Source organism: Schistocerca nitens, chromosome 6, assembly GCF_023898315.1.
Source record: "Schistocerca nitens isolate TAMUIC-IGC-003100 chromosome 6, iqSchNite1.1, whole genome shotgun sequence".
In the NCBI taxonomy this organism is placed as follows: Eukaryota; Metazoa; Arthropoda; class Insecta; order Orthoptera; family Acrididae; genus Schistocerca; species Schistocerca nitens.
In genome coordinates, this window is record NC_064619.1 from 513,317,116 (window position 1) to 513,341,476 (window position 24,361).

At 41.2% G+C, this 24,361-nt stretch overlaps 1 protein-coding gene across 2 annotated transcripts in view; it reads right to left on the bottom strand.

Annotated features, from left to right (window-relative positions):
• Positions 1–24,361, bottom strand: part of LOC126263193 (bromodomain-containing protein 7) — a 111,563-nt gene that overhangs the window by 42,115 nt on the left and 45,087 nt on the right. For both annotated transcript variants that reach the window (XM_049960255.1, XM_049960254.1), the window contains exons 5-7: positions 6,453–6,778; positions 4,340–4,454; positions 143–326 (exon numbers count right to left, since the gene is read on the bottom strand). In XM_049960255.1, the coding sequence (XP_049816212.1) occupies positions 143–326; positions 4,340–4,454; positions 6,453–6,778 (625 nt within the window). The remainder of the gene's footprint in view (positions 1–142; positions 327–4,339; positions 4,455–6,452; positions 6,779–24,361) is intronic.

Consider the following 24,361-nt stretch of genomic DNA (forward strand, 5'->3'; position numbering starts at 1 on the left):
CATATAAAATAACAGTAAACTACTGTAATAAACACGTAGCTACAACTTTAAGCAGGACAGAAAAATGTGTAATTTGAGACAAAAACAATGACAATTAATTTGTACAGTTTACAATCAAAATAAATATATCACACATAGTTACCTCCTTTAGCTATGTTACGTCGATCTTCTCTAAATCCTTGAAGCTGTCCTGTGCCATGTGATAATTTCCCTGACAGCATGCCCAATGAAATTGGGCGTTCATTTGTGCCTGGAGCTATGCCATCATTTGGAACCAGGATGGCGAGAGAAGTACTACCATCCTTGTTCTGTCTTAAGAAGCCCATCTAAAAGTAAAATTTTCACTTTAATAAAGCCACAAATGTGTAAACTAAGTGTAGAACTGAAGTTTTGGCTTCTAAAAAAAGTTGTCAACTTTTCCTTGAGAACATTGTAACTGGTGACTTTCAGTTGAAACAACAAGGAAAATTAATACAGAAATAAATGTCTAAGGAAGGAAATACATCACAGTAAAATGACTCACTAACTGTCATCATGAGAATAAATTGCAGTGGCAAGACTCATATTAAAGATAGCAGTGACAGATGTCACTATATCTCGGGATGAGCAAAATTTCAATAATAGGACTGAATCATAATTGCACATTTTTATTTATGTATTAGTTGGTGTTGTTAGATATGATTAACACACTAGCAGATATTGCAGTCTGTTTTTCACAGTTGCTCACGCTCAGCACTACGGAAGGGTTGGAAAGGAACAGTGACACTTGCTTGGCTGACTGCCACGATGATTGCGAGAAGAAGAGTGGTGAGCGAGCAGCAAATTTCATGTTGGCAACCATGGGAATCTATACCACGTACTTTGGCTCTTTATGAACATCTACCACATTTAAACTGCAGTTTGCCTAAATCCATTTGCAGTCAGGATCGAAATCCAATATGCATTCTGGAGAAATAGCAACATAGTTGGAAGAAATAGCCAAATATTTGTGACAACAATGATACAAATTTCGCAGCTGTGCTGTTATGAGGACGATGCTGCTGCTGCTGCTGATGATTAAAAATAGTGATACCACAAACTATGAGGTTAGTAAGCAAAATAGGTAGAAAACAAAACAGTCCAAAAATTAATGTAAACCATTTCTTTTTGTTTATTTTATTTCTCCTAGTATTATCAAAACGTAGACGAGCTGCAAGCTTGTCCTTGAGTGCAGCCCTTTTGCTGCAAAGGTGGCTTGCATAAGTTTGGAATAGGTATAATGTTAACGTTTTGGCAGATGCTTTGTGTTAGTAAAACAGTTAGTAATTTTGATTATTCAGAATATGTTAAAAAATTTTTCCTAAAGGAGCCTCTTAAAAACAAGGGGGTGGGCAGGTGGAGGGGGAGGGGGGGATCTCACTAGGTCACGGACTGTCAATCGAGTCTGGTGTCAAAGGAGGCTAAGCAGCGTAGCTGCTGTTCCTCCCTTGCCCTCTCTGGTGTTAGTAATAGCCTCTTGTGGGAACTGTTATCGTGCTACTGCTGCGAGATCTTCAGTGGCAGGCTGTCTTCTGCCAGAGCGCCACTCCTCCTTCAGCCACTTCTCCACAACTTGGTAGACATGCTACCAGTCACGGGGGTGAAGATAGGGTGGGTGTTAATCAGGCGCAGCTCCTTCCGAGACACCACCTCGTGCTACAGACCACGGGTGTGGTGAAGGTTGTACCGATGATGGGAAGGAGAGGCTTGTGCTTGTCCGGCGGCATGAAAGGATAAGGATTGTCCTAATGTGGGTACAATCCATTAGCTCCTTGCACAGCTGCTGGAGCCGGCGATGGACAGCTGCGAGCTCAACCTTGAGTGCAGCCCTTTTGCTGCAAAGGTGGCTTGGAAGCCGGCCATTGCATCATCAGTGGCAGCTTCGAGGTGGCGCAGCTCGCACCCTTCGCCAGAGTGGGGGTGTGGGGCGGCCATCTTGGCACCAGACACCGCGGCAAGGCGTGTCGCGATGTGCTGGAAGCAGAACTCCTTGAGGTAGCCGCAGCTATGCGAGTCTGTGTTGTGTGAGCAGCAGCAGTTTGCGCATCTGCAAGCCACCCCTCGTGGCTTGGCGCAATTTTGAGTGTCGTGCACTGCCGCGCACTTCAAGCACATGATGGAATTCTTGCAAACACTCAAAGTGTGCCCCATTTGCTGGCACTTGTAGCACTGCATATTCTTCTGAGTACACTTCGGCTGTTGTTTGCGGCCGCAGTTGCTCCAGATTGCATCGATGAGGAGGTCCAACACAGCTGCCAACTTGCTTCCCTTGTGTCAACCCTTACCTGCTGGCTAGTGGCGTAGGTGAGAGACAGTAAAAAAATGAGCCACAGCGAGTCGAGCAGCAGAATGTGTGTGTGCGTGTGTTGGGGGGGGGATTGGATGTCGTCTTGTATTCAGGGTCGTCATATACTCGGATAAATACGATATGTGGGCATGACCACAAACCTTTTGTATCTGCAGAGGAAACCACCAACATCCCAGTCAGCGACTGTTCACCCAGTGGGTATGGATGCCTCTTAGCTCCAGGAACCAACAATGCTTGGCTCTAATGTGCTGGACAATCACAAAAAGATAGCATCGTCCCAGGTGGTAACTTATCCACCAGTTGACAGACAGCAACTGAGCACTTGGCTTTTGGAAGGCCTGGACAGTCATCAAAGCACAGTTCTCTGGCAAACTTCCATCTAGAATTCACACATACACTGGCAGCTTCATCACCAACAATATAATTCAATCTGTAAAATTATGTACTGTAGTGTCACTGTTAGAGCAACAAAAAATCCTGATATTAAGCCTCCAAGAATACTATTCACTGATGGCGGTCCAATGGACTACGATACCTATTGGATCTTGAAGAATTTGAAAATCACCTTTGTGGTACACAAAAATATAGTCAGCTCAATCGGAGAAGTCTCTACATAAACAAGTGCCTCATGGCTATGTGCTTACAATGTGCCAACAAGAAGTACATGTTTGATCTATGTCCTTGCACTCACAAACATATATACAAAAGAGACCTAGTGAACACCAAAAAGTTCTGGGTCAATCTCGAGAAAGTGATGGTAAAAGTCACAAGATGCAAAATTCTGCCATGTAACTTCCATGCAGAAACTGGCAATGAAAGAAAAGTCAGGATACCAGCACATAGATCCATGAACAAAAATGGCGCAAGACTCATTGAACCATACCAACAAAACAATTTAAAAATCAAGTCAAAAGTTTGAGAAAACTTCCGAAAAAACTTGGACGTCCTCCATAAAGGAAATAAATGAATATCCGATTGATCACACAGCCATTTCCTACCCTCTGCAGTCAGAAATCCATGAAGTTCAAATCTGCAGAGGAGCGAACATTGGCTTGGACCACTATTTAACAAAACTCAAAATGAACTTTGGACCGAAGATGATATGTCAGAAAAAGCTTATGTATAAAAAATCGACACAAGTAAAATCAGAGAAACCAACAGGAAAGGAGAATAGGCAAATCAACATACAAACAACTGGAAAAAAAATCCACATCAAAATCCCACATAGAGCCAAAGAATTAATTCCATCGAGAAAGAACTCCAGACAACCCTTGTGGGATCCCAAATGTGGAAAGGCACTGGAAGAATGCAAAGATGCTTCCCTAACCACAGAAAGCTTCATAAACTGGAGCAGCAGGTTGTTCAGTACTTCCAAAAGAATGACACTTAATTCCCCAACTAAACAAGAAATTATATGAATGAAGGTGCTGGAGATTAAGAGCAGTCTTCCAACTGAGTGCATTACAGAATTCAAAGCACGTACAGACTGGCACATGATAGTGATGATGAAGAGGGTGGAGCTAATGTTACGATGCTGAACAACACTAGCTCAGCAATTTCCCAATGCATATAATGAAAAATGGCTTGCACATCATCTCTCCAAGAAAACACTACCTGTACTACAATTTTAGGCAAATCTTAAGATACTTTTGATAAAAAACTTTTTCACAATATGTTAAAAATTAAAATTTCTCTAGGAGCATCTTAAAAAAATATATATAAAGAGAGGGCTGTCTTATAGTCAGGTATACTGATACATTAAAAAAAAACTTCTATAAGAGATCAAATAATCCTACACTGGTTTTTATTATTATTATTATTATTATTATTAAGGAAAACCAATCTGTGGTTGTGTTTCACTGCAGAATTACCTTAGACAGACACAAGAGAGAACCTGATAGAATATTGGGGAAAATATATTACAAGAGTCAAAACTGTACACATTACTTGGGCATTTGATTACCCTCACACAATATAAAAACGAAATGATGAAGACTGAAAATTTTCTCTTACTTTTGTATTTACTCGTTTCATTGACAGCCTATCAGCAGCGGCCTGGGCTGCCTTCTGCGCTTGTTCCAGAATTTCTTCAGGTGTCATATCATCTGGAATTGCTTCAAATTTGTTCCTGGAATGAGTAAATTGTGACACATGACATGATTATTTCCTTGTTTGTGGTGTAGCAGTTAAAGAATTCCCGGAATTCTAAAAATATCCTGGGTTTTTCCCGGTTTTCTCCCGGATGAAAATATTCACGGGTTTTTCCCGGATCTCCCGGTTGTCCCGGGTCGTATACACCCTGAATTAAAATTAAACAATGAGAGCCACAAACAACAGTAGTATTATCTTGATTGCCTTAGTAAAAGAAATGTTCCAATTTTGTTGCTACTTCATGATTGATTTGGATAGAAATTTTGAACTAATTCTGTCATTTTATTGGTATGTTGATGTTTAGCCAATGAAAGAGACCTGGTATTGATATAAAGATAGGGTGCTACTGCTTCACATAGTTAGTTAATTTAGAACTTGTCACTTTCCAATTTCATTCTGGAAGTAACTATACTGAAGTTCAGTTTCGTGTTGGATGGATGTGTATCTTAATACATGCTGAAGCGCCAAAGAAACTGGTATAGGCATGCGTATTCAAATACACAGATAAGTAAACAGGCAGAATACAGCACTGTGGTCGGCAATGCCTATATAGGACAACAAGTGTCTGGTGCAGTTGTTAGTTCGATTACTGCTGCTACAATGACAGTTTATCAAGATTAAAGTGAGTTTGAACGTGGCGTTATAGTCGGCACACGAGCGATGTGACACAGCATCTCTGAGGTAGCGATGAAATGGGGAGTATACTGTGAATATCCGGAATCCAGTAAAACATCAAATCTCTGACATCACAACGGCCAGAAAAAGATCCTGCAATAACGGGACCAACGATGACTGAAGAGAATCATTCAACATGACGCAAATGCAACACTTCTGCAAATTGCTGCAGTTTTCAATGCCGGGCCATCAACAAGTCTCAGTTTGCGAACCATTCAAGAAAACATCATTGATATCGGCCGAAAGCCAACTTGTGTGCCATTGATGACTGCACTACACAAATCTTTATGCCTCGCCTGGGCTCGTCAACCCAACATTGGACTGTTTATGACTGGAAATATGTTGCCTGGTCAGACGAGTCTCATTTCAAGCTGTGTCAAGCGGATGGACGTGTATGGGTATGGATGTGCATGGGTGCAGAGACAGCAGGGGACTGTTCAAGCTAGTGGAGGCGCTTTAATGGTGTGGAGCGTGTGCAGTGGAATGATATGGAATCCCTGATACATCTAGAAATGACTCTGACAGGCGACGCCTACATAAGAGTCCTGTCTGATCACCTGCATCCATTCATGTCCCGAGGCCTACATAAGAGTCCTGTCTGATCACCTGCATCCATTCATGTCCCGACGCCTACATAAGAGTCCTGTCTGATCACATGCATCCATTCATGTCCATTGTGCATTAGGACGGACTTGGGCAATTCCAGCAGGACAATGCAACACCCCACACATCCAGAATTGATACAGAGTGGCTCCAGGAACACTCCTCTGAGTTTAAACATTTTCGCTGGCCACCTAACTCTCCAGACATGAACATTATTGAGCATATCAGAGATGGCTTGCAACATGCTGTTCAGAAGAAATCTTCACTCCCTTGTACTCTTACAGATTTATGGCCAGTCCTGCAGGATTCATGGTGTCAATTCCCTCCAGCACTACTTCAGACATTAGTCGAGTCTATGCCACGTTATGTTGCAGTACTTCTGCGTGCTCGCAGTGGCCCTACACGATATTAGGCAGGTGAGCAGTTTCTTTGGCTCTTCAGTGTAGTTGCAGTTTAATGATACTTTACCATTAACTTTACAATATCAGAGCTTGTTATGTCAAATGGTAGGTCAGTTTGAGCTACATAATTAATTTTATGCTACAAATATATAATGACCATTGTGATTACATTATGCTGAATGGATATTCTGCATTAAGCCTAACCTCAGACATGTCACAACATAAGGAGACACAAAAAAACTTATATCCAGGTTGTTACACCTTTATAGAAAAAAATGATCCAAAGGAATACTCACAATGGCCTGTTATTTTCCTTCATTTTACGTTTATTTTCTTTACTGGCATCTGAGTCATCATCATTCACACAAATTCCATTTTCAGTGCTTTCTAATGTTGTATTTTGGGCACATGCAGATATAGAAGATTCATCAAAGCCCAGATCAAAACCAAGTTCTTCTCGAGACAGCTCCGACATATAAACCAGGACACTTCTAAGAGGCTTTAACTTATCAGGGCTCATCATTTTTACACCAACATGCAATAATTTTTTTGCAGCTTTATAATATATAGTATCTGGGTGGTTGTAAACCATAGCATTATTGCACATTAGTTTGAAGTCCTCCTGCAAATAAAGGAGATTATTACTTTAATTTCAAACAATGGAAAATCCAGGATGGAATAATGACAATATTATGAAAAATATAGACTACTATTCACAATATAGTGGAGATGCTGAGTCACAGGCAGGCACAAGAAAAAGATTGCTAACAAGTTATGCTTTTGGCTAAAACACCTTTTTCTGCTTTAGACAAATAACACACACATTCATGCAAACATGGCTCTCATTCATGTGACCATTGTCACTGGCACTTGAGGCCAGACTGCAAGCATAATGAGAGAAACAATCTGGGTGGTGGGGCTAACAAGGAGGCTGCGGTGGGGAGGGATAGCAGAGTAGGGGTGGGGGATGGTAAAGTGCAGATTGTGGGAGCATACAGGGCCAAGGTGGGGAGAGGGTAGGGCCGTTAGGTGCAGTCTGAAGGTTAGACAGGGGGCGGAGGAGGGGGCGCAGTAAAGAAGACAAGTCCTTTTCCTCACCCTCTCTGCCCTCCCTCGGCCTAACCTCCTGACTGCACCTAGATGCCCTACCCTCTCCTCACATAGTCCCTGTATACTCCAACAAGCAGCACTTACCCTCCCCCACCCATACCCTGCTATCCCCTTCCCTCCTGTCCCAGCCTCCTCCTTATCCCCATCCCCCACACTGCTTCTCCGATCATGCACTGCGGTTCACAGTCTGGCCTGAGCTGTCACTAACAGTGGTCATTATGAGTGTGAGTTGCATTTGTGTGAACGTGTGTCTTATTTGTCTAATGTAGAAAAAGGCTTTCTGGACAAAAGCGTAATTTGTTAGCATTCTCTGTTGTGCCTGTCTGTGATTCAGCATCTCCACTATACGGTGAGTAGTAATCTACCTGTTTTATAATACCAACATTACTTTAATTTCTGAGATTCCTTTAAAAAAAGTACTTAAAATACGTAAAATATGTTAGATCAATTAGTATCACATATCAGAATTTCAATACAGACACACAAAAAATTACTACTTTGAATTACTGTGACTGTTCTACCCTACCTATTTAATAAAACAAAACACAGATCAACCAAACAAGGAAATAAACATTTTAAAAAATGCCTAGTAAAATTAAAAAAATTTTGTTTATTACATGACCTACTTCATTACAAGATACACTAGGTCACATTGAGTTTTGACAATTTCAGTTGATAAATATATCATCTTTCTAATATCTTTTAATGCAGTCCACTGTCACACTTATTTTTACATTGATCTCCACATTCATTCTTAACATAATCTTCAGATTCATCATGTTCGCGAAACAGCCAGTCAGTTTTATGTGGTGTGTACAGCATACATAAATCAATAATGTACATAGAATATAATGGCAGGATTCTTAAACGAGTGGAGGGATGCACATGAGGAGGTGCAGTCCTCTGTGTATGGTACATCAAGATCATGAAGTCATTTTGCTTAATACAAAATCAGAATAGAATAAAATTTTGCAGCTCACTCCTTTATGTGAGAATTCAGTCCTGCGTCTTGAGAGAAGCAGCACACTCAAGAAGCAAAACAATAAACTATGTTCAAGACATTAACAATCTGACTTTGTATAGCATTCTTAATTATATTTTAAAACTACGAGTGCATGCTAAAAAGTAATGCATCCAAATTTTTTACGTGAAAATTGTTAGGGCTTTATACATAAAACAAACATAATTGATGTTCTACATGTCTACAGGGTGGCCCATTGACAGTGACCGGGCCGAATATCTCACGAATATCAAACGAAAAAACTACAAAGAACGAAAATCGTCTAGATTGAAGGGGGAAACCAGATGGCACTATGGTTGGCCCGCTAGATGGCACTGCCATAGGTCAAACGGATATCAACTGGGTTTTTTTAAAATAAGGACCCACATTTTTTATTACATATTCGTGTAGTACGTAAAGAAATATGAATGTTTTAGTTGGACCACTTTTTTCGCTTTGTGATAGATGGTGCTGTAACAGTCACAAAAGTACGTGATATCACGTAACATTCCGCCAGTGCAGATGGTACTTGCTTCGTGATACATTACCCGTGTTAAAGTGGACAATTTACCAATTGCGAAAAAGGTCAATATCGCGTTGATGTATGGCTATTGTGATCAATATGCCCAACGGGCGTGTGCTATGTATGCTGCTCGGTATCCTGGACGACATCATCCAAGTGTCCGGACTGTTCGCCGGATAGTTACGTTATTTAAGGAAACAGGAAGTGTTCAGCCACATGTGAAACGTCAATCACGACCTACAACAAATGATGATGCCCAAGTAGGTGTTTTAGCTGCTGTTGCGGCTCATCTGCACATAGTAGCAGACAAATTGAATGAGAATCGGGAATCTCAAAAACGTTGGTGTTGAGAATGCTACATCAACATCGATTGCACCCGTATCATATTTCTATACACCAGAAATTGCATGGCGACAACTTTGAACGTCGTGTACAGTTCTGCCACTGGGCACAAGAGAAATTACGGGACGAAGACAGATTTTTTGCACGCGTTCTATTTAGCGACGAAGTGTTATTCACCAACAGCGCTAACGTAAACCAAAGTGCAACATCAGCTACCTGGGCAGGTTAATGTATGGTGTGGCATTATGGGAGGAAGGATAATTGGCCCCCATTTTATCAATGGCAATCTAAGTGGTGCAATGTATGCTGATTTCCTACGTAATGTTCTACCGATGTTGCTACAAGATGTTTCACTGCATGACAGAATGGCAATGTACTTCCAACATGATGGATGTCCTGCACATAGCTCGCGTGTGGTTGAAGCGGTATTGAATAGCATATTTCATGACAGGTGGATTGGTCGTTGAAGCACCATACCGTGGCCCGCACGTTCACCGGATCTGACGTCCCCGGATTTCTTTCTGTGGGGAAAGTTGAAGGACATTTGCTATCGTGATCCACTGACAACGCCTGGGACAACATGCGCCAGCGCATTGTCAATGCATGTGCGAACATTACGGAAGTGGAACTACTTGCTGTTGAGACGAATGTCGTTACACGTACTGACAAATGCATTGAGGTTGATGGGCATCATTTTGAGCATTTATTGCATTAATGTGGTATTTACAGGTAATCACGCTGTAACAGCATGCGTTCTCAGAAGTGATAAACACAAAAAGGTACATGTATCACATTGGAACAACCGAAATAAAATGTTCAAACGTACCTATGTTCTGTATTTTAATTTAAAAAACCTACCTGTTACCAACTGTTCGTCTAAAATTGTGAGTCATATGTTTGTGACTATTACAGAGCCATCTATCACAAAGCGAAAAAAGTGGTCCAACTAAAACATTCATATTTCCTTATGTACTACACGAATATGTAATAAAAAAAATGGGGGTTCCTATTTTTAAAAAGGCAGTTGATATCCGTTTGACCTATGGCAACGCCATCTAGTGGGCCAACCATAGCGCCATCTAGTTTCCCCCTTCAAACTAGACAAGTTTCGTTCTTTGTAGTTTTTTCGTTTGACGCTTATTTTGAGAGATATTCGGACCGATCATGATCAATGGACCACCCTGTATGTATTTGCATCCTCTGTCACTAGAGGGCTCCGAATTGTAGTGCGTAATATGGCTGTGTGTAACATAACTATGTTGGCTTGTGGGAAACGACATGCTACAATTGAGTTTCGACTTCTAAAGAGTTTGTCATCCAATTTTCTTGTTTCCAAAACTTAAAGAATACCTTCAAAGACTTCACTTCGATTTTGATAAGGTGATGCAAGCAGGGGCAAGGTTGTGAATCCATCAACAATGTCAATGATTCTATAGTGATGGTATCAACGAACTGGTCTCTCAGTGGGAGGAATCTGTTCATCGCCAGAGTGATTATGTTGAGAAATAAATAAGTAGACATGAGGAGTAAACATATGTAGACTGTTAATACTATTTGTTTTACTTCAAAAGCTTTAACAGATTTCAAATAAAAACATTTGGAGGCATTATTTTTCAGAATGCTCTCACATAATTGAACACTCTCTATTACATTAGATACACTTTGTCCCAACCTGTCTCCCTCTGTTCTCCCCAGTTTTGCTGAAATCATCATACACTACCAGCTGTGACAACAGAGCTTTCCATGCTACTTATTGCATTTCTAGATGGACAATATGACAATACTAGAGGGAATGGCATGTTCATCATCATATAACTTGCATTACTACTATTTGTGAGCATGTGGTGAGCAGTTTAACTTGCAGTTTCAAAGAGGAACATCTTTCCGTAATAAAATGATGGCAGCTGCTTTTCCTTTGAATCTGATGACCGAAAATCCACTAAGTTGATATCTATCAATCTTCAAAAATACAAAAAGCAGTGATACATAGATGACCAAGTATACTGTCGAAGAATCAAGAAGACCGCTGCTATAGGCAATAATGTCTATGAATTTGTTTCTTGCACATGCAACCTCTTAAGTCTGTTCTATTACAGTACAATCCATAACTGAAAATATCAGGCTACAGATGCAGTCTATGAGTTGATTCCTGACACAGTTTATCAATGGAATTGGGATACAGACTGAGGGATGATACAATTTAGCCCAAATGAGTTGGAAGCACACTCCTCCTCAGGTTGAAGGGCAGGTCACAAACATTTTGAAACTAACAGAAACAACTGAAAACAAACCACCTGCTGCTCAAGGCACGTATGTCAGTGGCCTGTGTTGTCGCTAGGATGATTGCCCATTAATATCTGCTCTCCTTACACATACTTCCCTTACTGTCCAAGTTCCCACAATGCCACCAGGTGCATTCAATCTCACGGTGGGCTGAGATAATATTGTTTTGGCTCATCCGTATATATACAGTGAAACCTCACTTTTACACTTTTCAAGGGACTTCAAAAAATGGTGTAAAACATGGGAAAATGTTTAATGTGGGAAATAAAGTTTTAAGTTGTGAAAGTTACGTATAGGATACCCTCTTGCAGTTTATGTATGATATATGTACATAACAAGCATCAAAAGACTTGTCAGAGGCTTGTTTGTTATCTAATGAAGGTTTATTATCAAATAAAAATCGCTGATGTAACTGGAACTGATATTGTCTGGGAAGTAGGAACATTCGGCTCAATTTCATAGTCATAATCAATGTTTTTGAAAGCCTGCAGCTGTCATTCATTATTGAAATAATGAACACTGCACTTGTTACGTATTTTTTCATGGTTAGCATGACACTTTTCGAGAATTCTCTCTTGTTGTCAATTGCAAATATGTAAAATAAGTATTTTGTATGGTGGTTGAATATGTGTTATTCTGCGTCTCTTGCACTGTATTCGTCTTTTTGAGGTTATCAAGTAACAAAACTACACATACACGCAAATTAGCACTCACATTCTTTGTTTGTGTAACATCACAAAAAATACATACATAAATATTGAACTTGACAACGAGAATAAATTCTCAAAACACATTTTGCTCAGCATGAATAAAATATGTAACTGGCACTGTGTTTAAACTAAAAACATCTGATCAATGAAAATTGAATGACGGTGTCAATTAGTGCTCCAAGTGGCCATATGCCGAAACACGCTAAATATGGTTCGACAAAGATGTCACGATGATCACAACAATCACAAAACTGCGTTTGCGCAGTAGAGATAGTTTGGAAATGGTTGTGATTGTTCATAATATCGTGATTGTTCATGATATCTTCATTCAAACGAACCTAGCTACTCATATCAGCCACCACACCAAGTAGAGCTTGGAAACGGTGGGAGATACGGCATGAATTGTTCCAACTTTTACACCTTTACCGGTTCAAATCCACTGAGTAGAGTACCCTGGTGTCAAAAAACTTAACCATGTAATATTTGTAAATAAATGCTATTGGACAGCCAACATCATGCCAGCTTAATTTTTTTCTCCACAAACATTTTTTCGTAATGCATAAACTGCGGGCAAATTTTAAATGTGTCAACAAAAAATCAGGTGCAAATTAACACTGTGGGCATAGGAAATTTGACGGGACTGATTAAAAAAATGTCGTAAACGGTGGGAAAACATTAATTCCGGGACTGAAAAAGTTGAGTTATATTGTAATTGAGAATTTTCAGTTAATTAAAAGTGACATTACGTGGGGATTTCAAAGATTAAGTTACACATTGTTATGGTGAGTCAAATAACTTTTGTTGAATACTGCACTATATGTCAAAGTGACACACATATATACCACTATTTTTCAATGAAGTCATGAAGTCTCTAAACAATGATCAGAGCATTCTACAACTGTTCAATACCTCGACGATAGAAATCTGCTCCTTGGTCACAAAGCAATTCGAGAACTGCTGTGTGAACATCCCCAATGTTGGAAAAGCACTTTCCCTCCCATATGTTCTTTCAACTTGCTGAAAGGATGGAAATCACATGGTGCACGATCTTGAGTTTCCAACCAGCATGTCCCACATCTGTGCCTCCTTGGCCAAACTGTTGGCACCATTCCGCTACGGCTGAACACACACTGCATTTGATCCATATACCATCAGAATTTAACAGTGAATCTATGTGCAATTTAGAAATTTCAAATCTTATTCTCCCATGTACTTCAATTTTGGAATATGTTTCCAGTTGTCATCCATATCACAGGACAACTGTCTCTGAAGGAAACCTGAAAAAGTACTCTCTTCTAACAATACATTACTGTTCTTGCACAATGGTCTTAGTGTGGGATGAACTGTAACTTACTTCTGAAGTCTGTACGTACATATCTGAAGTAATGATAATTGTTTTCTTCACATAAAGTTTCTTTTAACAGCCAGTTCAATTTTTGATGCAACTAAAATACACTGGAAAGACAATTTATTGATCTACACAGTTAGCATGGGGTGCACAGGTTACTTCCTGGTTTAATTTACTTGATTTCTTCAGTGAGGAATGGAAGAAAGCAAGGCTGCACCAATTACAACCAAAACATACTTTCATCATCATGACTGCACCTGACTTTTTTCGATGAGTCACTATTTTCTATTTCAGTAGAGGACAATGAATACTTACATGAGGAAGGTAGCTCTCTGACAAAGTTGAAAATTTGCAGAATAAAAGGATGTAGAAAATAATGGGGTACCCATTTTGCCTTAGGTGCCAACACACAATAGTTCCAAGTAAATGATGATCAAAGCATGCAGAAAAAAGAAAGGAGCGAGCTTGTAGTGCAGTGACTAAGATTGCAGTACTGAATTTTTGCGCCCTGTGTTCAAATCCTATCTCATGTTTGTTACTTTTTTTTTTTTTGTACAAATACATGGCATCAATATTTTAAATACAATGGCATTACTGACAGAAAAAACACACTTCAAAACAATACAAATCTAACAGCAGTTGAAACTGAAAGAAATAGAGTGTTCATTAAAAGTAACTTCACCAAAGCGTATGCTGTCCTGTCAACTCTGCAACATATACTTTTACAGACAGGCAAAGAACTACAAATCCTGACTGCAGAAGTACCGGATTCTCAATGCACAGTAACAGGAAATCACAAGTTGAAGAATATAATTAAAATACAGGCCTTGATCCATAATCAGCTGCTGGTTTCAGATTTCAAGAATCTACTTCGATATGTGTGTTTCGCCACAAAATTAACACCAGATCGCAATGTAATTAGCAACTTAACAAGATTGCTTTTCCTAAAGATATTCACACTAAAGATGTGACTACGGCATTCTGCACATTACTTGTGCTCCAAATTTTTATGCTTTCAATGTTTTCCTGACAAATATCATCTTGCAGTATAAACTGGTTCTCTCCACATATAAAACCAAAAACCAAAGCAAAACTTGAAATGGTAAAATTTACGTTTTTCATTTTCAGTTATTGTGAATTATATAAAATTTGTAATGATAAAAGATAAAACCTATCAAAACAAGATTTGAATTTTTTATTTCTTTTGACAATGATTCCACTGTATTTCACAATGTCACAAAAACATATTGATGTCACATACTTCTGTGAAGGAGGAAAAAAATCATAAGACTGGATCTGAACAGGGGGAAATTAAATTGGGGGCTTTGACAGAGTACATGGAAGGAATGACCAGAACCATAATTCAAGTACATTTAGGTGATGTAATTACAAAATTATCAATATGCTGTGCTACAAATTTAAATACATAAACACATAATCTTCACATTAGAACAAATCCCTCAGTTATTTAAAAAAATTCAAGAAGGGTCATTTGTTTCGTTCTTCGAGCATACTTTAGTGAAAGAAGTTGGTTGATATAAATTAGAACCAATTCATTTACATCATCTCCTACTTCAATGTTCTTTCACAACGATTTCATATAACCTTGTGTATGAATTCACGATGTTATTATCACAATGAAGTTCTGGAATGTATTTTTAGAAATAATAGAGAGCCTCCTTCACTCATATTCTGAAACAGTGGCATCTTCAACACCAACTGATGCACCACAGCCAGTCTTCGTGAAACAGTGTTCGTAATACAGTCTGTTGTGTCACAGAATTCCAGGCAGCAACAAATACATACATAGACTGTAGACAGCTAAGTCTCATCATTTCATTCTTCTCAAGCTACACTATGTGATCAAAAGTATCCGGACACCCCCAAAACCATTCATTTTTCATATCAGGTGCATTGTGCTGCCACCTACTGCCAGGTACTCCATATCAGTGACATCAGTAGTCATTAGATATCGTGAGGGAGCAGAATGGGGCACTCCGTGGAACTCACAGACTTCGAACGTGGTCAGGTGATTCAGTGTCACTTGTGCCATAAGTCTGTATCCGAGATTTCCACACTCCTGAACATCCCTAGGTCCACTGTGTCCGATGTGATAGTGAAGTGGAAACGCGAAGGGACATGAGCAACACAGAAGCGTACAGACCGACCTCATCTGGTGACTGACAGAGACCGCTGACAGTTGAAGAGGGTCATAATGTGTAATATGCGAGACTTCTATCCAGACCATCACACAAGAATTCCAAACTGCATCAGGATCCACTGCAAGTACTATGACAGTTAAGCGGAAGCTGAGAAAACTTGGACTGAAGGTCAAGCTTTTGCTCATAAGCCACGCATCATGCTAGTAAATGCCAAATGACACCTCTTTTGATGTAAGGAGCGTAAATATTGGACAACTGAACAGTGGAAAAACGTAGTGTGGAGTGACAAATCACGGTACGCAATGTGGTGATCCGATGGCAGGGTATGGGTATGGCGAATGCCCGGTAAACGTCATCTGCTAGTGTGTATAATGTCAACAGTAAAATTCGGAGGCGGTTGTCTTATGATGTGGTCATGGTTTTCATGGAAGGGGCTTGCTCCCCTTGTTGTTTTGTGTGGCACTAATCACAGTACAGGTCTACATTGAGGTATTAAGCACCTTCTTGCTTCCCACCATTGAAAAGAAATTCGGGGATGGTGACTGCATCTTTCAACATGATCGAGCAACTGTTCATAATGCACAGCCTGTGGTGGAGCGGTTACACGACAATAACATCCCTGTAATGGACTGACCTGCACACAGTCCTGACCTGAATCCTATAGAACATCTTTGGGATGTTATGGAACGCCGACTTCGAGCCAGGCCTCACTGACCGGCATCGATACCTCTCCTCAGTGCAGCACACCGTTAAGAATGGGCTGCCATTCCCTAAGAAACCTTCCAGCACCTGATTGAGAGTGGAAGCTGTCATCAAGGCTATGGGTGCGCCAACACCATACTGAATTCCAGCATTACCGATGGAGGGTGCCACGAAATTTTAAGTCCTTTTCAGCCAGGTGTCCGAATACTTTTGATCACATAGTGTATAAAATTGACATCTGCCTAACTGCACTGATACTATTTATTTGGCTTCAATAGAGTATTTTATGCCCAGTTCCAATTACTGCACATAATTTGTGCAGTTCAGAGGAAGGAACTCAACATTTACATTCAGATAGGTTTCCTTGGGATGTACAAAGCATCAGGCAATAAGAAAGAAGTTTCATGCCTGCTACACCCATTTTGGCATTTAAATGCCTGAAAAATATCGTAAAGGTTTCTGACGTCATCCAGGCACTGCTGTTGTAAGCGCAAACTAGGTTTTTATGTTTTTCAAACACGTGGGAATTGTAAAATTTCCTATTATTAGTTGAGGGAAACTTTCACTTCCATCATTATTAACACATAACAGTGTCATCTTATTTTCTTTACCCCATTTTTTTCTTTATCTCTGTGGCTTTTCCTCTCTTCATGGAATATGATTTTGCAGGAAGTAAATCATAAAAGACATCAGTTTCACCAAATTTGAAAATGTCTCTGGGCTAGTAATCCTGTATCAGTTATGGTGATGCAATGTTCTTCCAGTAGTTTACACTTTCTATGAGCACAGCCTTATGTTTCCTCTTACAGTTTGAAATGACATATTATGCCTATTCTAACTCCATATACAATAAGAAACATGGCTGTAAGAAACTAACAACCTTTGAGTCACGGTGTGACAGCATAACGAAGACAGAACCTAATCCTTTAGTAACTTGTACAATGGAGACAGGCCAGATCTGGTACAAGACAATGTAAATGGTATACCCCTGCGAGGAGCCACTAGCTTCCAGCCGCAGGTGAATGAGGCGCTGTCCATGGTCGGCAACCTCCGATGGAATGCCTGAAGCTGCTGAACATTGAGCTACTTAAATGAGGCGTGCGCCACAGCCGTAGTGGCAGAGGTGTAGTAACGTATGAGACTACACTCCTCCCTCCTTGAGGGGAAGAGTGCCCACATGCTGGCTCTTCTGCAATGCTCTGATGGTTGATATGTCCACGGTGTTGTATGCTATTGTCCTGGACATGAACAGCTCCCCACCACGTGAATGTGCTTTAGGAGCAGAAGTAGTGTGTGTGGGCATGCATGTCTTCCTTTCCTTACTGGAGAGCAGGCAGAGGACTCTCCCTCCTCATAGGCAGTGGGCGTGGTGGCGTCAGATATGATGGCGGAGGCTAGGAGCAGCGATGCCCAGAGGCAATGTCGAAGGGGTTGGCAGGGGGCAGCAGGAAAGCCAGTGCCGAGTCAGTGGAGGAGGTGCCCTTATTGGTGTAGAAAGTGCCCATATGTAGCTAGACAGCCAGCAGAGCAGCAGGAGATCAAATCAGGAAGGTGGGTGGGCATGGTGTGGGCAGCATGCTGCCCAGAGTGAATGGCTATGCCAACAGAAGAGGCACTGGTATGGTGGACTGCCTTGAGATGTCAGTGACCAACAAAGGGTGCAGGAGAGTGGAGTGGTGCACCACAGGGCACTCAATATGCACAATGAACACATGGTGCCCACACTGACAGTGGATGATGCCAGGAAGCCAATGGGCATATCGTCCAAACCTTCAAAGCCAGCTCAGAGTGCTAGGTGCAAATCGTGATGATGGTGCCATTGCAGGTTGCCTGTTTGGAAGTACGAAGTAGAAGATGGACCAGCTTCTGTGGCTGCTGGTCATCCAATAGTTTGGTCAGGCTCTTGTCCTGATTAAAGTCCTCCTGTAAGAACTGAGAAAGAACGTAAGGGCCTCTTCTGTTGGGAATTCCATCACATACTTGTGTATTTGCATTTTCAAGTTCGTCTGAGTAGTTCTGCCTCGCCATTGGATTAGAGATGAAAAGCCATGGTGTGGTGGACACCATTGTGCGAGCAAAAATCTTTAAAGGATTTGCCACAAATTGTGGAACATTGTCTGAAACTACCACGAAAAGCAGGACTTTGATATAAAATAACTGATGACTGAGCCTTGTTCATCGCTTCTGCCATAGTGGACAGAAAACACAAGGTAGTGGGCGGTGGGGGGGAGGGCGGGGGAGGGGGGAACGTCCAGCAAAATCTATATGGGAAAAAATAGCGCATCATGCCACCTGTTGATTGGAACAATGGCAGCAAGCTGCAACCAGGCGCTCCACTTCATGGTCAATACCAGGCCACAACATGTGCCTACATGCAAACTGTTTAGTGTGGTGGGTTTCCCAAAGACCTTTACGTAACATGGCGAGAACCTCCCAGCACAGCGGCAGGGGAATCACAACACAAGGAGTTTTCCCTTCCATCAACAAGAGAATTAGACTAACCAACAAGGAAAAGACAATCAGGAAATCGCAGAAGTTCTGTAATGGGTCAGACCACCCGCGTCGTATCATGCGCAAGTTGTTTAACCCTCGAGCAAGTGCACCCATTTTTCGTAACACGAGTGGGCATGTGGAATACTTTGCACACATGAAAAGAACAGCTGCTTTAATGTTAGCAGGGTAAACATGTTTGGGCAAATTCACAATTTAATCTTAGTTTAATTAAATAACGATACAATTAACTTACAAATTTATGAACTAAAGCACAGTTTAACTACACAATAATGAAATAAACTTTCATTATATTTTTCTGTTGCCACGGACAGGTGTTCCCCACTGTAATGATAACTCGAAGAATTATACACAGTAGTTGCTTCAGATCCCAGCCAACCGCTTATTCAATTACTAATTATGTCGTAGAAAACTGCCTCATTGTGGGAGTGTGCTGTCAGCTTGTGATCCGAGTAATTTTCTTGCATGGAACGTAAATTTTCCCTCACCTAGCTTCATGTTTATTTTACATTACTGCTGTTCATTTAGGAAACATAGCTGAAGCAATAGCAAAGTAATAGCTGAAGCAATCAAAAATGTATTTGTGGTTGGAGTCCTTTATACATAGGTGCACCCACTTCAGCGTTAAGCACTGGGTCTGCAGCAACCTCTGATGTAATCCTGGAGCTGGTAATGGGGGAAACCATAAATGGCCTGTCATTCTTCTGTGTCAAGTTGAAAACACAACAGTTCTTCCTGATTAAACAACAGATCAGATGATGAATCTACATTTGTGTGATGTGATGTAGGTCAGAAATGGATCTCGTAATTATACCCTGACAAAAATAAGATCCAAAGCTGAAGGTGATAAGTGGCTTTAGCATGTAAAGCAGCTGAAGGATGAAACAAGGAAACTAAAGGTTCATGATATGTGATTAATTGGTATTTCATATTGTCGCAGAAGAAGCTGAGTAGCACCGTGGTGTAGTTGTTATGATACTAAAGTGTTGCGTGGATGGTTGTAAGTTCAAAACTCACCTGGACTGTACAATTTTAATTTCTATATTCGGTTCAAGTACATTCTTGAAGTATCCACAAATGTCAAGAATCATTGTACTGGAATGTTCTGTAGCTGTAAGTGTTCTGGCTGGAGGCAGTTCGCTCCGCGCTCTTGTATGTGCAAGTGCTGAATAAACCTTCATTAAGTGAAGTTAGTGTTCGTCATTCATCTAATTATATCTTCTTCTACGTGATATTATTCTGGTGGAGACTCTGGGTATTGGAACTTGTGATAGCGCACATTATCGACGACAAAATGGCTCCCATCAGGCCACGACAGAGCCGTTGTTTACGTGGTGAGAAACCAGAGTTCGAGCCATATTCAACAGATCGCAATCTAACTGAGACAGAAGAATAAGAAGAAGAAGAAGAAGAAGAAGGGGACGTTATGATGACAGCAACTGTGTGCCATCACGTGAGACATCCTTCCGGGTCCTCTGGTGACGATGACCAAGATCCAAACAAGTACCTGAAGGTATATGAGCATATAGCCAAATTTAACAAATAGGATGACGCTGTGCGTTTGGCTAACGTATTCTTCTACTTGGAGGGCACAGCCAAGCAATGGTATGAGAACAATGAGGAGAAGTTCACAAGCTGGGAAGTATTCCAGGTGGTACTGCGCAAGTATTTTGGCGACACACAATGACAGAAGTGCAAGGCTGAAGATAAACTAAAGTGCCGGGCACAGCGTCTAGAAGAAACTACAGCATCCTACATTCAAGACCTCTTGGAGCTGTGTAAAATAGTGGATCCTAGAATGAAGGAAGAAGATAAAGTTGTAAATCTCACGAAGGGTGTTGTTGAGGACACGTATCAAGCCCTACTCCTGAAGCAGGTTTCGACAGCAGACGACTTCATAAAATGGTTCCAGTACATCGAGACAATGCATCAAAACAGAATTACACATAAGAAGTTTGAAAACTTCCAAACATTGTATCGATGTCTATGATGGAGGAAGGAACTGATTTCACAAGTGTTCTTCGTCAGATAGTGAGAGAGGAAGTTCAGAAGACACTTGGATTGCATGGCGAGCAAAAAACCGAGACGCTTCAAGAGGTCATAAGGGAGGAAGTGGAACAGACATTGAACCCAATCTCTCATCCTTCATTTCCCTTGAAAACGGCGAAAAATTTGAGACCCAGGCGAAGTTAAGTTCCTACAATGCTGCATTAGGAACCTGTTTGGGCACCAAGGAAGACTGACATCTGGAGTACCCAGCATAACCAACCAGTATGCTTCCACTGTAGACGACCTGGACATGTGGTGTGCTATTGTCGAGAAAGGCGGCGGATATTTGATGACACCCGCGCACGAAGGCAGCAGATTGAACTTAGCCGACGGAAATGAACAAGAAGATGTGGGTGGAGGGCGACGTAGGTCAACATCGCCGCAAGCTAGCCACAGGATAAGACGCTCCCCAACACGCCGATCTAGGTCTCCAGTGCCGTTTAGACGCTCCAGCCGATCAACTAGCCGACACAACCTGGAAAACTAAAGGGTGCGACCTTCCTTGGAGGGGAGGCCACCGAAGAGAAAAATCCTCTGCCATCGATCACTACAAAAGTGATAGGAAGCTACGTCGATCTCATGGATGGTGGCCAGCCCAAGCTCTTGTGGACTCTGGAGCATCATATTCAGTCATTTTGGAGAAGTACCGCCGCCAGTTGCAGAAAACCGTATTCGTCAGCAACAAAACATCTCTGCTGAAGGTGGCTAATGGGAAATATGTAAAACCTACAGGAAGATGTGTCATTCATGTGGGTATAAGTGGCCATACACAGCCCTTACAATTCATCGTCTTACAAGAGTGTAGTCATGAAATCATTCTCGGATGGGACTTTTTGAAAGCGTCTCAGGTTTGTGGTCGCTCGAAGATTCAGCTAGATGAGATGAGATATTATAGACAGGAAGATGCCCATCCGAGTGCGTGGAGGCTATGTGTGCTGGATGAAGTGATCATTCCTGCAATCAGTGCTAGAAAAGTAACTGTCACATGCCATACTATGCATCAACCCATGGATCTTGTAGTGCAATATACGAGAAGCATTCCACTGAAGAATAACTTGGTCATCCCAGCCTCTTTTGTCTCATTTAAGAACGGATTCGCTGAATTGTGGATAGTTAACTGTCGCTGAGAACCGCAGATCCTTCCAAGACGCACATGCGTAGCAAACACTGAGCCGTTAATTGAAGAACAGCTGAGCATCATAGAAACCTCCCATGCCGAGTCTGTGGATTCAATTAGCATTACCACTATGAGACAAGATCTTCTAGCTCGACTATCACCAGATCTCACTAAGGAACAACAGAAGAAACTACTTGCCATTCTTCAAGAGTTCTCCAAATGCTTCAATCCATAGGTGAAGAGCAAATTAGACAAACTGATGGTGAAGCACCGGATTAGCACTGGAGACCATCAACCAATAAGCCAGAGAGTTTATTGTGTGTCAGCAACGGAGTGTTGAATAATTCATGATGAAGTAGAGAAAATGATGAAGAATGACATCATTCACCCTTTGCAGAGCCCATGGGCCTCACCAGTGGTCCTTGTCAGGAAGAAGGATGACAGTTGGTGCTTTTGTGTTGATTACAGGATACTTAATAAGGCAACTATAAAGAACATTTACCCTCTTCCACGAATTGACGATACACTAGATAGGCCCCTTCAGACAAAGTTTTTCTCACCATGGACATGTACTCGGGATACTAGCAAATCGAAGAAGATTAGGCTGATCGTGAGAAAACTGCATTCATCACCCATGAGGGCCTGTATGAGTTTAAGGTATGCTGTTTGGTTTGTGTAATGCACCAGCAACTTTTGAACGGATGATGGATGATCTTCTAAGGCACCTGAAGTGGAGAATGTGACTTTATTATTTAGATGACATTATAGTGTTCTCAGAGACATCTGATGAACATATAAAAAGACTGAGGGCCGTTCTTAACTGTCTCCAACAAGGCGGACTGAAACTTAATCCAAGAAAGTGTCTCTATGGAGCAAAAGAAATCAAAATACTCGGACACCTTGTGTCAAACGAAGGTGTGAGGCCAGACCCAGAAAAGGTGAGATCTATAACGAAATTCCCTATTCCTAAAAGTATTAGAGATGTGAGAAGCTACATCAGATTATGTTCTTATTACCGTTCTTTTGTATCAAAGTCAGGGCACTCCAAGAGTGGTTAAAAGCTGATACTAAATTTATCTGGGGTGGTGCTCAATGAGATTCTTTCGATGTACTGCAAAAAGCTCTGACGACTGACCCTGTACTTCGTCTGTATGAGGTGTGAGAACCTACACAAAGAGAATGTCTTGCTGTGATCTGCGCCATGTGCAAATTTCAACAGTATCTCTATGGAAGGCCAATCACAGTTGTTACAGACCATCATTCACTTTGTTGGCTGATGGGTCTTAAGCATTCAACAGGACGACTCGCCAGGTGGACACTACGTCTTCAAGAGTATGACATTACCATAGTGCACGAAAGTAGCAGAAAACACTAAGATGCCGACTTTCTCTCAAGAATCCCTGCGCAAGACCATCAAGACTTTGATGAAGATAGTGTCTCGCAGCAGGATCTCGCTGTTAAGCAGAAGAAGGATGCCAAGTTATCTCAAATTACGCTTGCCTTAAATTGGTCAGAGGATGTGAAAGGACAATTTAAGGTAGTTAAGGATTACTTTGCAAGAAAAACTTTGATCTGTTTGGAAAGAGGTGGCTACCAGTGATTCCTAAACAGGTGTGCTTAGATGTTCTACAAAAATTCCATGACACACCTGAGGCCGGACATTTAGGATTTATTAAGACCTATGATACGCACTGTAGAGTGCCAGAGGAGAAAGACAGTTCCTCAGAAACTACCTGGCCGACTCATACCAATTCCACCAGCTGAAAAGCTTTTCCATCGTGTTGGGATTGACCTCAGATGATTTCCAACATCTGCTATTGACAATAGATGGATTATTGTTTACACTTATTAATTGACATGCTATGCCATTACAAAAGCCATGAAAACAGCCAAAGCATCTGAAGTAGCCAAATTCATCATGGAAGACACTGTATAAAAACACGGTGCCCCAAGGCCGTTAATTACAGATCAAGGGAAATTTTTCAATCGAATCTTGTGACAAAGATAAAACATCAGTGCAACATTACTCATCACATGATGAATACGTACCATCCGCAAACTAACGGGCTTGCTGAACGCCTTCTTGGCCAACATGCTATCAATGTTCGTCATTGTTGAGCAGAGGAACTGGGATGAGGTGCTACATTTCGTGGCATTTGCCTACAACATTGCCAAATAAAACAACACAGGATTTATGCCATTTTTCCTGGTGCACGGGCATGAGGAGACTACGACCATGGACACTGTGTTTCCGTTACATCCTGATGACGTGGATGATGACTACATCAGCCAGGTGTTAACCAGAGCTGAAGAAGCTCGGCAGTTAGCTCAACTTTGTGCGCTACAGG